Source organism: Tribolium castaneum, chromosome 5 (genome assembly GCF_031307605.1).
Source record: "Tribolium castaneum strain GA2 chromosome 5, icTriCast1.1, whole genome shotgun sequence".
Lineage (NCBI taxonomy): Eukaryota > Metazoa > Arthropoda > Insecta > Coleoptera > Tenebrionidae > Tribolium > Tribolium castaneum.
This window is the reverse complement of record NC_087398.1, coordinates 183,646-201,292: the sequence shown is the minus strand read 5'-3', so window position 1 is coordinate 201,292 and position 17,647 is coordinate 183,646. Positions and strand designations below refer to the sequence as shown.

Here is a 17,647-nt window from a genome sequence, read left to right as displayed (position 1 = left end):
GCCACAAGGGGGCGTCGAGCTCGTGTTTACGCATTATCGGGATTATTAACTGATTGGTGTCAGGTTACGATTGATTCTCCTCATTACGTGATTACTTTACCATCTCCCATGATGGAAGGTTCGCAAACACTTGACGATTTTAATTTTATAATGGCAATTAAAGTGATGCGGCTTACTGAACTTTCCACACAAAAACTGATACTAATCCAATAACGATTTTTTCACCCCGTAATGTATTACAAATGCAGAATTGTTTCAACTCAATTTCAATTACCTAAAGTATTAAAGTAATGAAATTTACAAATAATTTATCTTGTATAATTTAAATCTGAAGAAGAATTTTTATATGTAGTGTTTTTCTGATTCTAGAATTCTAGTTTTTCTGTTTTTAGAAATTGTGAAACTTTAGTGTTTAAAATAACGTTTTAATTTAACGTTATGCTACTACGTATAACGTTCCAGAAAGGGAAAGTGTTAGAATTTTTTAAATTTTAATTAAATTCAACATTTTTATGGTTCAAATTCTAGGTTTCAAGAACAAACAACTGCAAAAGTTTAAGTCTAAAAGTATCGGTTTCTAGAATGTTACATTTCTATTATAACGCAGTCCGATCATGTTTCAAATGTTGTTCTATTTTTTTTGTAATTCTATAATTTTTATACATATTGAATTTTAGTTTGTGATGATACTTCCAGACATTTCTACAAAATTTCTAGCATTTGAGGAGTCAAACGATTTTTTTTTATTTTTCTATAATTATGCGATTTAAATGTAAATGAAACCTAAACCTGTAATGTTATCGAATCTGTTTAGTTTTGTTTTTTTTTTTCATTTTATTTTTACACCCAGTCTTTAATTTTATTTTGGTACTTGATATTAAATAATGCGTCTCCGAATGATTTAGTCGTTCACTTAAACCGACTGATAAAAAATGAATTAGTCAGTAGCGTGCAGGAGTGGCCACCATACTTCACCTAATCCCATTAGACAGAATACTCCAATTTAAATATCTCATTATAGTGATTGGGAAAGTCTGATATCTAGGATACCGATCTAGTGTTTCGTCTCGTATGCTAATCGAGCCAAAAATGCTGTTACGAGATTCAGGAAAGATTCATATTTAGAGACACATAATAAATTTGCCATCACTAAACCCTAACAATATGACGCAAAAATAAAGCGCTAAAAAAGCGGACAGTCGAGTGTAAAACTGTAATGTTACTTAGCGGCGAATTTTCATTAAACATGCAAAGTTCCGCTAATATGGGCTCCGGAAAATGAGAGGGAAAATCCTGGCGTGTGCGATTAAACAAAGCGAACGAGTAGATTTCTTCAGCGAACTAATTGCGTTTCGCAATTCTGCATACGAATTTGTGTTTTCATTGGTAACAAGCTTGGCTACGGCGGACAATTAGAATTTTAGAGATACTAACGTGTATATGATTTTGCGAGCAAAATGTTGCTTGATTAATTCTTTACTAGCCTTCTAACGACTTGACGTTAAATTTTATCCTCAACCCCCTTGTGCTCGTAATTACAATTTGCATTTTGCTCCGTCTTTATACATTTTGAATGTTTTTCACACACGCCGTGAAACATTTCGCATTTATTTTCTCCTAAATCGTTCCAAGAAAAAATCTCAACCTGATATCTCACTTCCAAGCTTCCATCAAACTGATTGAAACATTATAAAAACATGCACACCACCAACCGCTACCTACTTATCTTACTTGGCGCAATCTCGAAACTGCAAAATTTTGCTTTAGGTTTGGTTTTGCAACAAACTTAAACACCCTGATTTTGTCTCAAATTATAAAAGTGAAAATTCATAATTTTTCAGCGTTTTTCCCTATATATTTTATGCACCGCCCGTTTTTCTCCATATTTCAATGAACTCAACGATGCAATTGCACTAGGCCGTGTAATAGATTTTCGGAGTAGGAAAGGGAATACAAATGGGTATAGAAGGGGCCCAGTCGTGCTATGGATCACCCCAATGGAGTACTGTTTCCCCTAGAGGTCGTCTTTATCGAGTAATCGTTTCGAATCCAATTGATCTATCAATATGTATAACGTCTTAACTTTTACTGTCGCCTTCTGTTCTACACCAGTTTATTTAGCACCCCTTGGATTCGCATCGAATTGATTATTTTTAGTTGGTTTCCCACTTTTTCAAAATCAAGCGTTAAGTAGAGTTATTAATAATTCAAGTCTTGCCTGTTATTGCAGTTTGTTTAAGGTGGCTATTTGTCCCCTGAAAAATGTTTATAGCAAAAATCAACATATTTAAATAATTCAGAGCGCGTTTCCATTACAAATACATAGCATAGAAAACACTGACAGAACATAAGTTTAAGTCTGAACAACCGTAATATAAAGATTCTGAAAGATTGCAGACGATTTTTTCATGTCTGTTTGACTCTTGAACGCCTTTACTTACACTTTTCACTTTCAGACCCGCCCTCACCGTTTCAGGATAAAACACTCAACACCCAGCAGACGGGGCATTATTCAGTTATCTTTAAAATTTTCCAAGTTTTTCAGTAATTTTTTTATTACAAAAATTATTTATATCTTACAGTTGTGTTTAACCTTTCTGATTTAGCTTAGTTAGTTTTAAATTTTTGGCAAAATGTGGTTCGTGTTGTGTGTTTGTTAGTTTTTGTAATGGAATTTATTGCAATAAAACACTTTTACTTCAATTTACGTATTACTTAATCCATTTTTTTTAAATTTAATTCATGACGTTTTGTTTAATGTTATTTGATTTGTTAATATTTTAATTAGTATTTGTGAAACGTACTCTTGATAATATGGTTTCCTGAAAAGGCAGCAATAACAGTAACTGAAACGCTTATTGTGATAAGTCCGAATAATTAAAGCCCTATTTCGAAAAAAGGTCTTGCTGTTGGCTCTAATTCCATATTTAACACCTCAATAAAAAACCGTGTTCGTCCGTTAGCATTCACGCAACTAAGGCAAAGTAATCATAATTGTCAAGTGTAAAATAACACTTATACCAACCAGTTCCAGAAATTAGAATAAAACAGTAAAGTCTCTAATGCGTTTCATTAAATTAGTAAACGTTTCCCTCGTATAAGCACACAAGCCGGATTATTATTTCTTCTTCCTGAAGGGTTGTGTAATAAAAAGGTTAATTATATAGTGCAGGGGGCGACCCTTCGGAAGTCGCTGAATATTTGCTTAACGCTTCCGACCCTTCTGTGAATGGGCTCGCGGTGGTTTAGCCACCTCTACAAAACGCTCTGTCGTTAAATGCTCATCGCAATTATTCTCCTCCTCAACCCCATAAAAATACATAACAGATCAGTCATCGGCGAGTTTTTTTTCCGATTAATGTCGCAAAGCAATTGTGTTATTATGTCGTAATCTAATACTACGCCAATACGAAAATAACATCATAATGCAAATATGTGAATAAATTTAGTATATTTCTATTGGGAAAAACGCGCTATCCCGTAGGTGCTATCGTTCTTTTAAAATGACAGCCTTATCACACATCCATACACGTTGTACTGATTAAATTCACCTCTATTACATCCAATATTTTAAAATGTGTATGGGCTGGTCTGGATAACTGCATATGTGCGTGAGATTTTCAATCGCTTGATGCAAAAAAACATTTTTTTCTCTTTTTCTAACACGTGAATTGTGAAAGTAAGAGAAATGCTGTGATGTAAAGCAAATGTTCGATGCTAGTCTCATCGGAATTGAGTCCTGCCCTGTCGCCTAACCCTTTTCTCTCTCTCCCTGTGGTGTCATCCTGACGACATGATATATTGGGGCATAATTTGTTTATATGCGATTTATTAATTAGAGGTTTCGGTAATGAGCGGAATTTGCATATTATTTATTAAACTAAGTGGATTTTTGTGTTGTTGCTTTTGGTTAAATTGGAATTTTATTGTGACGACAAGGGCAACAGAAAAAAGGGACTAAATATACGCATTCAAAGTAAATAAGCGATACTGTTCTGTACTTAATTTTTTTTAATGAAATGTAGATACAATTTTTAAAGAAAAAATATGTGTGTGAATATAACATGAGATTGAAAATAAACTAAATTAGAGTAGGCAGTGTCTGCGGAATTTTAGCAACATGTGAAAAATTGACAGATAAGAATTTTTCAAAAACTAGTTTCTTGGTTAATCTAAATTATTTCAAAATGATGTTACTACCCAACAAAAAGCTGTCTACATTGTAGAATGCTATTTTAACAAGTGAAAAAATAAATTGGAAGTTAAAATATTTAATTGGTGAATGATGCCTAGCAGAATTTCGGGAAAAATTTCTCTAAGAATTTTTAAACTGTTTATTTGCTAACAGTATTTCTGGACATTTTCTTAGTTTTTTTTACTGTTTTTTGCAACATCATGTTTTGAAAAGATATGTGACTAAAGTTACACTTTCCTTTCAGGGCTTTCTTTAATTCAGTACATTTTCGATCTCATTAATTTTAGTTTGTGGTACTTTCAATTATATCATCACTATTAATTTTTTTTAACAAGGAAATTTGCAAGTGGTGATAATAATGATAAAGCAGCAAACCAATGTTCATACTTTTTTTTCTTTAAATATTGAATCTATTTTTTATACAGAATTTTTTTAAAAACGTTCGTCGCTGTAGAATTTTTATTTATTTTTAATTATGTAATTTTGAATGTTTTTAAGATTGAAACGTATTTAACAATATTTTGTTTTGTTTTTGTTTATTTTTTTACATTTTCTACTAATACCTAATTGCTGAAATGCGTATTAGAAGAGAATTACCACAGGTACATACAAATTTGTTAAGTTAACTGCTAGGAAAAAACTTTGTGTGCATTAAGTTATTTAGTTGTAAAGTTATAATTTTATGTACGCCCAGGGACAAGTTCGTAGGGTAATATGTAAATGATGTAAAAATGTGTCATCTGTCTTAACTTTGCGTGCCGCCAATGGAGAAAACCGCCGAAATTTAATGAAATTGGAACAAAATCAGATAAAGTATGTTGAAAACATTACGAGGCACATTGTCTATTTATTCCTTGTGTCAAAACAAACTTTCATAACATAATTAAGAGAATGGATAGACATTATTTTTAGTTAGGACACCCTTAACACGTATAGATTTTAGAGCGAGCTTTGCTAATATTGACTGCTCAAACAGCCCCAAGGATATTAGGGTATGTTGTGGTAAATCGTCAAGGATCCTGTCAATCGTCGTTGTAAGCTTGGATTATCCCTAGCCAATCACGGGACTATTGTTTGTGGTGTGAACTATAAGCTGTCTTGGAGCGTGAAATTTTATGTTGTAAAACAACGACCGGGGGCACTTTTCATACACGAGGGCAAATAAATGCGTTAGAAAAGAAATGGTGTCGGGAGTCCCGAGCTTCGACATAATATCGATGATTGAAACACATCAAGCCACACAGGTCTTGATGAGATGCGCAGGATTCGTCGTTTTATGAATTTTGTTTCATATTTTATAACCCTGTCCTTAGAGACGTCATCTCATATACGCGTGTTTTCCAAATTACCATTTCAACTAACAATTTCCTCTATTCTACAAAATGTAATATTGCACTTTTACGACTGGGGTCATAATTTCAACTAACGTCAATTACACCGAAGCAGTTTTGAACGGAGGTTTTTCGACAAAATTAAGACACCAATCTATTAGGAATAACTAGGGGATGTTCGCAAATCCTATAGGATTCGCAAGGGCCATTGTTGTGCCGGTTTTAAATAATCTTCTTTGACCCCCTTAATTTTATTTTGTCTCGAAACGCACCGTTGAACTTTTAAAAAAGAAATAGTCACCAAGTGAGAAAGTTTGGAAAAATTGTATTTTAAACGGCCGTGTAATTGACGATGACGTCACAATTACGTCATAATTCGGTGCAAATACCTAATCAGTTATTTACGGAAAGTGCAATTTCCCGCATGTTTGCGGTACGAGCGCAGCGAGGGTCAAATGTAGTGCGAATGTGGGAAATTGCTTTACAAACATGTTATAGGTACAAAATTTTTTGTAACAAATATCTCTTGTCTTGGACAATGTTGGTTTATAATAAATAATTGTTTTCCAGATTACGTGAAACAATTGACTGTCACATAGGTGCCAGTTTTTGTCAACACTCTAGTAAATTCTGCACAACAATAAAATTACTTAATTATAAAATTATAAAACAAATAATTGAAACGCCTCCCTGTATATTTTTCTCGAAGGTTTCACTAAAAAGCGTTTTGACGAAGTCGTAACAAAAATTGGTGAATCATCAAGCGCCTTTTTGTTTCCACCTTGCAGCTATTGGTTATCTTCCAGATTACACAATTATATTGGGCCGTTTAATTTTATTCAGTTTGCTGCTGATTTTGTGGCGAACGGACGCGTCTTAAATAAAATAAGAATTTTTCGGTTAAATAAAAGTTTTAAATTTGTTTGTGAGTGCGGTGTGGTGTCTAGTGTGTTGTAATTGAATGGACTTCTAGGTGGAAAAGAAGCAAAATAATCCGGATTAAAGGGTTAGTTTCAAATACTTTATTTTTAGAATAATGATTGCATTAAATCGGTAATAAATTTAACGGCACGTTGTTCTAATTTTGTTGTTATTTATTTCAGTTAGTTCGTTTAAGGAAGATGATGCTATGAGACGAGAAGAGCGGTGAGTGCATTTTAAATTAAGTTAATTTATTCTTTGACACTATTAAAATTTCCGGTTTTTCTCCTATATAAGGCACTTTTGATAACTGTTTGACGTTTCTTAATACGAAACGTCAGATTATTTTTAACAGATTTAAAGCAATTTTAAGCCTTGTTGAGATTAATAATAATTCATAGAATAAAATGTATTCAACTCGTTTTTGTGTAAATGGGTTCATTTATTTTCCCTCGTGGATGATAAACCATTCGTTTTCACTCGAGGTTTGATGATAATCCATTCGTAAAATAAAACGTTCGATTTACACTCAAAGTCGTTAAATAAATAACTATTTTGTACTCATAGCTTTTAGATAGCTGGATATTTGTGCTAGCTATTGGTATCGCTATCGTTGAGATGGAAACAATACTCTTTTTTTATGAAAAGTGACTGTTCATGTAAATTTTTTGATTGTTTGACCTGCTACCATCCCGTTGGCAAAAAAAAATAAATTATAAAAAAAAATTTTTTGAGAGATTTATTACAAAAAAATGCTCATTGGGAAAATTGCGCTTTCCAAACTTGTTAGGTAAATAACTGTTATTTGTAATAGTAAAAGATAGACATAATTTATATTTTATGAAAGAGAAAGAGCTTTTACTACATTTTATTTATACTACCCAACAAAAAACGTAGTGTATAACTTAATAGTAGATATAATAATATAGAGTTTTTTTTGTTTATACCGTACGCTGTAAGTGTTATAGTCTTTTCCACTTAGCAACGTGTTAATCTAGCCAATAGAAAACCGAGTAAGAAGCTTATAATATAATGAAGTTTATAACCTTTGTGATGCGCAAACTCTATAATAATAATAATAATATAGTAGTTATTTTTAATCACAAAAATTATTTTTAGAATATTTTTTTTTAGTCAACTATTAATCGATTGTATGCGCAGGCTTGTTTTCTGTATAAAAATGTTATATTTTTAAAGAGCGAAAATGTAAATTTGGCGCTGAATTTCAGGAGTCTGGTTTGGAATTTCTTAAGGAGTGCTCGTGCAGCGTTCTCAGACGACACCCTTAAAATATAGCGGCATAATCCTGCCTAGATATGGCCACATATTTATAAGGTCGCCACTTTGTCATTCCTGAAGTTTAGATTGGATTTTATAAAATATGTGCTTCGTGGTGGTGGTGTTGCGCGAATAAAGTAACAATGCAGAAAATTGCTGAAAGATTTAAAAGAGCAACAAATCGTTTGTGATAATAATTTCGACGATCATTAGGAGCGCCTGTTTTAAGGTCCCAACGGAGATTTTGTCACGTCCGGAAGGCTCGACTGGGCTCAATTCACGGATAGAAATAGGGGATGTTCTTGTATACATCCACAGACTGACTGTCCGCTCTTGAATTTATTATGACGCACCATTTTCTAAATGGAAAGTTTACATATTTATATATGAATATCTACGCTTTGGTGCTTGTTCTCGGCTATTCTTCCCGCTGGGTTTATCAGACTCGACAAACAAATACGTCCATTTGAGATTCAAAGCGATTTGTCTTGCATTGTTGTTGTAAAAAAAGCGTCAAAATCACAAGTTATTGGTTGCGCCGCCACTGGTCCCATTTTATCATTCAAGTAGATGTTTAAGAGACAGAATTTCGCCTTTTAGAGTTATTGAAAAGTGCGATCGCATATCTCGGGTTGATAGTAAACTGGAAGGATGTCCGTAGAGGCTCCCTTGAGATTGGTCCGTTTCCATTTTTGCAAGGTTTTTATCCATCGGAGACCAATACCAGTAATAATAATAATGCGATATTAAAAACACGCAGCGGTGAAACGTTCGAAAACGCACGAATTTAAAAAGGGTTTGACGATTTTCCTTTCCGCTTCGAGATAAGGATCACGTTTCGGTAATCTATAAGTCGAAATATAGCAGGTCTGTTATTTTGCTTCATGACATATTCAGAGCAACCAACCTATATCAGACTAAACCGATACATGTCCCTCAGCTCACGTCTCTGCAGGGACCCTACTCCTAAACAGATATTTCAGGATATACAAAGATATGACAATTTTTGATACCAACTTTTAAACATAGAACACTCGGGACCACTTCACGACCGAAGAGTTTTCAGATGCCACTTTTATATGAAATACTTGTGGATTATTGATAAGGCGTCAATATCTTTTAGGAATTTATGATTCTTCCGCAAATAACTCAACTTGCCAGAATTGTAATAAGTAAAATTAAATTAAATTAAATCTCTCATTTACCGCGTCTTGCAATGAAAAACCAACGAATTTCTCGCAACATTGTGTTGGTCGCAGTATTAATAAAATAATTTGGATGGTATTATATCGTGTGCACTTGCATAATCATGCAACATCGCCATATTTGCGGCTTTATCACCAGCAGCCATCTCGCATGTTCGTCCAAGTCCTCGCACATGATATAACGTCAGCCTCGACACTTTAGATTTTCCGTTTTCCGATGTAAAATTCCGGTATCGTTTTTACGGTGCAAATAAAAGGAAGTTCATTCCTTGTCCGGAATTAATGCATGTTGAGATGTGTTTCCGGTGACCGTCGAAAACGTGCATGACAAATCCCGAGTGCCTTCCGACGCCTCAGAAAGCTGTAAGCTCACCTCTTCTGCATAAGCGGAGACATATTTTATGTCGCAAACTTCATGCATTACTTATGGCAGTTTTACCCGAGGCGGGACGATGGTGCTTTAAATTATTTTAATATTGCATGATTTCGCTCGGTTCAAATCTGGTGCCGTTTGTTTGGGGGAATTTTGCTTTTGTGCGGATTTTCGTTAGCAGAGCGACAATACTAGCGGCTAGCCCCTGCCGGTCTACAAATGTTCGCTCAGTCGAAATGTTGCGAGCGAGGTCGGAACAGTACGAACGGAGACCATAACGGACTTCTCATTTCAGCTGGGCATATTGGAATAGTGGTTTTTATGGAAATATGTTGCGCGTGGCTGGGGCTTCGCCCCAGTTAACTAAAAGGAAACAAACCCCACGACCAATTAAACTCGAAAACGTGGAACTCGAAACGTGGAATAGTGTTTATGTTTATGAACTGTACGCCACCCTAGCTCCATAAAAAAACACTATTCCACGTTTCGAGTTCCACGTTTTCGAGTTTAATTGGTCGTGGGGTTTGTTTCCTTTTAGTTAACTGGGGCGAAGCCCCAGCCACGCGCAACATATTTCCATAAAAACCACTATTCCAATATGCCCAGCTGAAATGAGAAGTCCGTTATGGTCTCCGTTCGTACTGTTCCGACCTCGCTCGCAACATTTCGACTGAGCGAACATTTGTAGACCGGCAGGGGCTAGCCGCTAGTAGCGACAATTACTTAATTTCCGACGCTTTAAATGAGCTCAAAGTGCAAATCTAATTCCATCAAATATTTAAGAGCTTCCTCCAACTACATGTTTTATCTCGTTTTATTGACGCATGTGACATATACGACCGATATTTCTGGCTATGTAGCCAAATTTTATTTCGCATGAATTTTACTACCTACTGATATAATTTAATTCAAAATCGACCTCAAGGGCCGACTAAAGTCACATATGATTTACTAGCTTACACTAAATTTCATTTTGGCAAGTGTTGGTTTTCTTATTTAATTAAAATGCATTTTTGTGGCTTTTCTTCTTAAAACTTGACTCATCACCAAGTCGCTTCAAACGCAAACTTCCAAAGACAGTTCTAAAAAGACGAAGTGAATTTGAGTGGAGTAATGACGACAATTACACCTCACGTGACCTATAATTATCACTCAACGGTCTCAGTGTTATAGCCCCCTTGAGGCTCACTCGCCGAGTTCGCTATCCAGACCCCAGAAGGCAGACAAACACGCAAACTACCGTGCAGAATCCAGTTTTCTCTCTTATTTTCAAGTACTCATCCACTTGCAACGGCCTCAAAGTTATTAAAAAGGCGTGAAATCGAAATTTGGGGACTTGCGTTTTGTCTAACTACAACTTATCCACTGTTAATTGAACAATAAATGCGATCGTTAAATTTTATTGCCCGAACTGAAGAAGTATTCGTCAAGTTATCGTCCGCTTGTCGATACTATAGTTTATTCAAGGCGAACATTACGACCTGTAAATGCTGCTTGCAATTCCACATAATGATCATTTTAATGTGTGTCTAAGGCGAGGGATTTCTAAATAAATTATTTTTACGACTTGCGATGTTAACTACTTTTGCAATAAAGTCGCGAAATTTAGAATTATTTACGAAAATAAGGCATCGGTAATACAATCATCATAACGGTTACAATCGGATAATCGAATTCGGAAACCGTTCTCTCATTTTTAATTAAACAGGGAGGAATCAATAATAGAGATACAGTAAGTACTTATGCGTTGACGACATTTCATTAAGATTTGTACGAGTTCTTTTTTCTCCATAGTGTGAATTTTCTGATGTGTGGTCATTATTTAACTTTGTTGCACAGTAGGCATTTATTTAGTTATGAATTATTTTTAAAAGAAGTTATTAATTAGTGTTAAAACTACAACGGAGGTAAACGAGCTTTTGTAGCTTATGCGCTCCTTGTTACAAAATCCAATAAAACAGCGTCGTATCACATTACCTCCTGAAGGTTTGCTCACTGAGGTCAGCTCTTTCAAGCAATAATTGGGCACCAGAGTGTGCCAACCGCTTTTACAAGTACGTATGAGAAAAGATTCCACCCCTGTGACCTGTTACAGTTCCGTATCCATACAGGATTCACACATGGTCCTGTCCGGTTTACTCCCACAGACTGAAAAGAGAGAACCGAATCTTTGTGTAGTTTCCGTATCGGATGCAGTCGAGAGACATTAATGTTTTTGGTTACTATTACGTTTAAATGTTTATCGTTAAGCGTAATTTGTTTGGAAAATGTTGCTTTAGCAAGTCAGTTGATGTAGCTTTGGAAAAACATTTCAAACACTAGTACACTTAAGCCGAGGGAGGAAGGAAAAAGTTCACCCATTAGCAGACGGGAATATAATTATGAAAAATGCGTTTCTTGCGGAAATCTATGTCATTGCGTGCGAATGTCCAGTTTGTCGTTGATACAAGTTTAGCTCACTTGGCGCAGTCATGTGCCGGTCTAACTTACATAACTCACAATCTCTACATTTTAATATTTTATTAGGTGTTGTTTTTGGGCATGTTTTCGTGTCTCTCTGTAATTGTTTGCACGCTATAAAATGTTGATACGGAAGCTAATTTTTGTTCATTCTCATTCTAACAACTCGAATCGAGTTAACGACAAGTTTGCATATTCAAAATGATTCAAATTGAATCGTCGCCTGTCTGGAACACACTTAAGATCTTGTTCGTGCTTACGGTTCCGTTTGCGAGAATCGAATTTTTCGAAACACGCCGGATAAGAGATGGAAATGTTGCAGGTTGTTAATGTAAAAGTGACTTTGGGAGCTGACAAGGGGCGGGACAGATCCCTCTTTTATTCCCCCAGATCGCAAGAACACCGCGGAGACAGATCGCCGTTCACTATTCTCAAATTGTATTACCACAACTCCGGCTGTACGTGAGCCTATTGTCAAATAAATAAATAAAATTTGGATAATGTTACATTTTAAAATACACTTTGCATAATGCACTCTACGCTCGTCTAACGTTTTACAGAGAATGTGATCTGCTTTACAAACGGCTTTATAATGTCACGCGAAAGATACCATTTTACTGCCTAATACTACCTGCACTAACCGCAACTATATTTCATTATATTTCGCGCCTCGTCCTCTAGATCACTATGTAGTATACCCATTTCCGTTAGATGGTAGCACACACTTCAAAGCAAATAAATTTGCGCGCCCTGTCACCTGATACTCCCTCTCGCGGCGCTTTGTCATTACTCATTTGTGTGTCGGATGGTGCACATCGTTTTCGGAAAATGGGTAGTAAAAAACGGAAACGCAGTTCGTCTTCGAGCTCATCGGACTCGTCGGAGGGCTCTGACCTGGTCGTCATTCGCAAACAACTCAAGAAGGCCCTAAAAGACGTCAAACGCCTTACCGGTAAGAAAAGGTTGAAAGAAAATCGCCGCCATTATAGTACACGTAACCAACCACGTGGAAGCGATACCAGCTCAAATCGCTCCTCAAGCAGCAAGGGGGAACGTTCCACATCTCCGGACTCGGAGAAATCAGTGCAGGGTGAGTCTCAGAAATTATTTTGAAGGTTACAGTGCCTGTTGCACGACTTTTCATTACGTAACTCAACGAGTTTTGAGTAACCTACAGAATGGAATCACATCACACTCAACGAGTTTTTGAGTGTTCAATGCGACTGTAAGTTGGACTCAACGAGTTTTGAGTACCCAATGCAATGCAAATAACTCAACGAGTTTTGAGTCTCCAATGCTATGCAATTGTCTCAACGAGACTTGAGTAACTTGCATTGACGCAGACGGGCGGGAGCCTCACTCAACGAGTTTTGAGGAGGGCGCGAATATTACCCAGTCTTGGACTCTTCCGTCCTTGTTTCAAATCCAGTCAACGAGTTTTGATTGGCAACTTGTGCCCAACGAGTGTTTCCTTGGTTTTTCCCGTTATTTTTGCCCTTGGGATAACGAGAGCTAACCTTAAACCTTGTTGTCCTCTTCCAGGGAATGAGGAGGATAAAACCCTCAAGAAATTGCCGCCAGAGATCCGGAAAATGCTGGGATCTCAAAGCCCCCCATCGGAAATGATGGGAAAACCCATTCACGAAGAAGTGGCGCAAGTTTGGGAGCAAACCTTGCAGAAAGGCCTGGACACGGAAGAAATCAAAGATTTGTTACAAAAATATCCTCCAATCGCAAATTGTAAGTTGGTCCAAGCCCCAAAATTGAATGCGGAAGTGAAAAGGGCCATAACGCAGCAGCATTCCGAACGGGACGAGAGACTTGCCCACGTGCAAGCTCAATTGGGCGCCGCAATGGGGGCGGTTGGTACTGCCCTTACTTTCTGTCTTCAAGAAGAAGGAGGGACCACCTCACAGCTAATCGAGTTACTGGGTGACGCGGGGAAACTCCTGGCCTCCGTCCACTTTGCTGAGTCCCAATCCCGTAGAATCCTGGCTTCAGCAGGCATTAATAAAACCTTTAAATCAACACTGACGGAAACACCGGTCGACGGGTGGCTTTTCGGTGATAACCTTAGCGAGCGTATGAAGACGACTCGCGCCCTCGAAAAGACATCCGAGGAATTAAAGATACCTAAAGCAAAGATCAACACCGGAAAGACTCAATATAATTTAAACTCGAAGAGTCTGCCTCGCCAATACTCCCAGAGCCGAGGCAGACACAATCAATCGCGGAGCAAACGACAACCGAAGACGGGGAGAGAAGACCAAACGCGACGCAATCCTTATTATCGGCCTCGAACGTCGAGAACCGAACCTCCGAGGAGGAAACATTAAAGGTAGGGTCGTACTGCGGTCGCTTAAAGTTTTTCACCGATCAATGGCGTCAAATAACTTCGGACCCTACCATTTTATCATGGACACAGGGGTACGCCATACCCTTTCACCAAAAACCGTATCAAGAAAGACCTCCAAAAGAACGCGACTGGTCTTTCAAGGAGAAATCTATCCTTCAAGTTCAGCTAAACAAATTACTAGATTGTGGAGCAATTCGGCAGTGCACGGCCGAGCCAAAGCAGTTTGTATCAAATGTTTTTCTTGTGCCCAAGAAAAACGGTGCTAGTAGGTTAATTCTTAACCTAAAACAGCTCAATCACTTTGTAGAAACCACCCACTTTAAAATAGAAGACCACAAGGTGGTTTGCAAATTGCTTTCTCGAAACTGCTTTATGGCGGTGATAGATCTTAAAGATGCTTATCATCTCATTCCCATCCAAAAGTGCCACAGAAAATATCTTCGCTTTACCTTCCTAGGTAGACTTTATGAATATACCTGTATGCCGTTCGGCCTCAGCACAGCACCGTATGTCTTCACCAAATTAATGAAACCCCTAGTAGCGTATTTAAGATCTCACAATCTTCTGTCGGTCTTATACCTCGACGATTTCTTGCTAATGGATAACTCATATTTGCAAAGCTTACACAACATATCAATGACCTGCAAAATGTTGGAAGGACTGGGTTTTCTTATTAACTATGAAAAGAGTCAATTGACTCCCAATCAGACAGTTCGTTATCTCGGTTTCATCTACGACAGTTCCAATATGACGGTGAGACTTCCGCTAGACAAACAACAATGTATCACTAAGCTTGCAAAGAAGGTTAAAAGACAGTCGCAATGCTCAGTTAGGGAGTTCGCAAAAATGATTGGTACGTTAGTAGCTGCATGTCCGGCTATTAGCTATGGTCAGTTGTATACAAAGTCATTAGAACGAGCTAAATATTTAGCGTTGAAGAACACTCACGGCAATTACAGTCAAATTATGTTCATTCCGCAATATGTTAGGGAGGATCTTAACTGGTGGGAGGTCCATATTTCTTCCCGCAAGTCTCTTTTGCCCCCAAAATTTGTACTAGAAATTTTTAGTGACGCCTCGCTCTCAGGCTGGGGGATCTTTTGTGGAGGGGAGTCCACACATGGTCATTGGAATGAAAAAGAAAGATCAAAACATATTAATTTTCTGGAGCTGTTGGCAGCAAGCTTTGGTCTCAAATGTTTTGCTAAAAACCTATCGGGGTGTTGCGTTCTTCTGCGGATTGACAATACTACAGCAGTCGCCTATATTAACAGAATGGGGGGTGTTAAACACCCACATCTTCATGCGTTGGCCAAAGAAATTTGGCAGTGGTGTGAAGAACGAAAATTGTGGATATTTGCATCCTATATCAAATCCTCTCATAACACCGAAGCCGATTGGGAGTCTCGGCGGTTATCTCCGGAAACAGAATTTGAATTGGCACCATACGCCTTCAGAAAGATTTGCACATTTTTCCAAATTCCCGAAGTCGATTTATTCGCGTCTCGCAATAATACTAAGTGTAGAAGATTCTTTTCCTGGTTCCGAGACCCAGAGGCAGAAGTAGTGGATGCCTTTACGGTCCCCTGGACAGACTTAAAATTTTATGCTTTTCCCCCCTTCTCCTTGGTAGCTCATTGTCTACAAAAAATTGTTTCTGACCGAGCACGAGGCATTCTAGTGGTGCCATACTGGCCAACACAGCCTTGGTTTCCAATTTTTACATCACTTCTCAGAAAAGAGCCAATTTTCTTTGAACCCGATACTAACTTACTCCTTACTTCACACAGAGTACCTCACCCTCTGCATCAGAAGCTTTCCCTGGTGGCAGGACTCTTGTCGAAAAAGGTTTAAGGAAACAAGGCGTCCCTCGCGAAGCTACGAAGGTAACCCTGTCTTCCCTCGCCAAAGGCTCTCTGAAACAATACACCTGCGAGCTAAAAGTTATGGTGGGAGTTCTGCCAAAGGAATGGTCACAACTGCTTGGACTTCACGGTTCAAAACATTTTAACGTTCCTATCCTGTCGTTTTCATCAAGGAGCTTCGTACAATACGCTAAACACGTGCCGCTCTGCACTGGCCTTGCTGTTATCACCCGAAGTGGGGAAGGATCATCGTATAAAGCGTTTTCTGAGAGGGGTCTACAGAATAAAACCCTCGAAACCCAAATATGACGTAACGTGGGACCCCGCAGTGGTCTTAGATTATTTCGAACGCTTGGGGGCCAACCAAGAGTTGAGTTTGGAGCTCATAACACGGAAATTGGCTACTCTTATGGCGCTTGTCACTGCCCACCGAGTACAAACATTGGCTGCTATCAGAATTAATAATATCCTTTTCTCTGCGGAGGGAGTAGAAATTAGAATTCCTGATGTCATTAAAACATCTGGTCCCCACAAATTTCAACCACTGCTAAGACTCCCGAAATTTAAGAAAAAACCGCTGCTCTGTGTCGTTAGTACTCTTTCATGTTATCTCGAAAGAACCGAGCTGCTCCGGTCGTCTGGTGAGACTCGACTGTTTTTGACCCACCGGAAGCCATTTCATCCAGCATCAACGCAGTCTCTGAGTCGATGGATTAAAATGGTGCTAGCAGAAAGTGGAGTGGATACCTCAATATACACGGCGCACAGCACCAGACACGCAGCCACTTCAGCTGCTGCGCGAAAAGGGATAAGCCTCGATTTAATTAGGAAAACAGCCGGGTGGTCAGCAACCTCGAGAGTTTTTGCGACATTTTATAATAAGCCTCTCATTCATAAAGAGATTTTCGCCAATGCAGTTCTCACGTGAACCCTATGAATATTCCTTTACATTTTATACTTAAGGATTGTTCTTTTGTTGTAATGCTACCTTTACCAATCTTGTAATTTCTTGTAACAATATAGAAAATTATTGAGAAAACGAGATGTGCTTGTTGCAACAGCTTTAAACATCTACATAGTGATCTAGAGGACGAGGCGCGAAATATAATTATAAAATTAAACGAACTTACCCAAGTGAAGTTCAATTTTAATTATATGAAGCGCCTCGTCCGAATAGATCACTCCCTCCCGATCTATACAGACCCAATTTTTTCCCGTGATCTATTCAGTGTTGCAACATCACCGACAGCTTTGAAATAATGACAAAGCGCCGCGAGAGGGAGTATCAGGTGACAGGGCGCGCAAATTTATTTGCTTTGAAGTGTGTGCTACCATCTAACGGAAATGGGTATACTACATAGTGATCTATTCGGACGAGGCGCTTCATATAATTAAAATTGAACTTCACTTGGGTAAGTTCGTTTAATTTTATAATTTCCCGTCCAGTTGGAGATATACCCACTATTTTCTAATGCCACTAACACGTTATTTTTACTATATCTCAAAAACTTAGAATATTACAGAATTCAGCGTTTGTTATTCATACTTTGTGATTTTTTCTGTCTGTGAATATTTTCCAGAATTTCTCTAGTGATTAATTTGTTGTTAATTACTTATTAAGAAATTTTGCGCAATAATTGAGTTTTTGCTATATAAACGCTTA

At 37.7% G+C, this 17,647-nt stretch overlaps 1 protein-coding gene across 2 annotated transcripts; it reads left to right on the top strand.

Moving 5' to 3' along the window:
- The first annotated feature begins 12,456 nt into the window (after positions 1 to 12,456).
- Positions 12,457 to 16,471, top strand: LOC135266354 (uncharacterized). Of its 2 annotated transcripts, XM_064356909.1 has the most exons (3): positions 12,459 to 12,853; positions 13,306 to 14,101; positions 15,910 to 16,471. In XM_064356909.1, exons 1-2 carry the CDS (start codon positions 12,475 to 12,477, stop codon positions 14,097 to 14,099), a joined length of 1,173 nt encoding a protein of 390 aa, XP_064212979.1. In that variant the 5' UTR covers positions 12,459 to 12,474; the 3' UTR covers positions 14,100 to 14,101; positions 15,910 to 16,471. The 2 variants fall into 2 exon arrangements, with proteins under 2 accessions (XP_064212978.1, XP_064212979.1); XM_064356908.1 differs by having other exon boundaries at positions 12,457 to 12,853; positions 13,306 to 16,471.
- Positions 16,472 to 17,647: the final 1,176 nt, after the last annotated feature.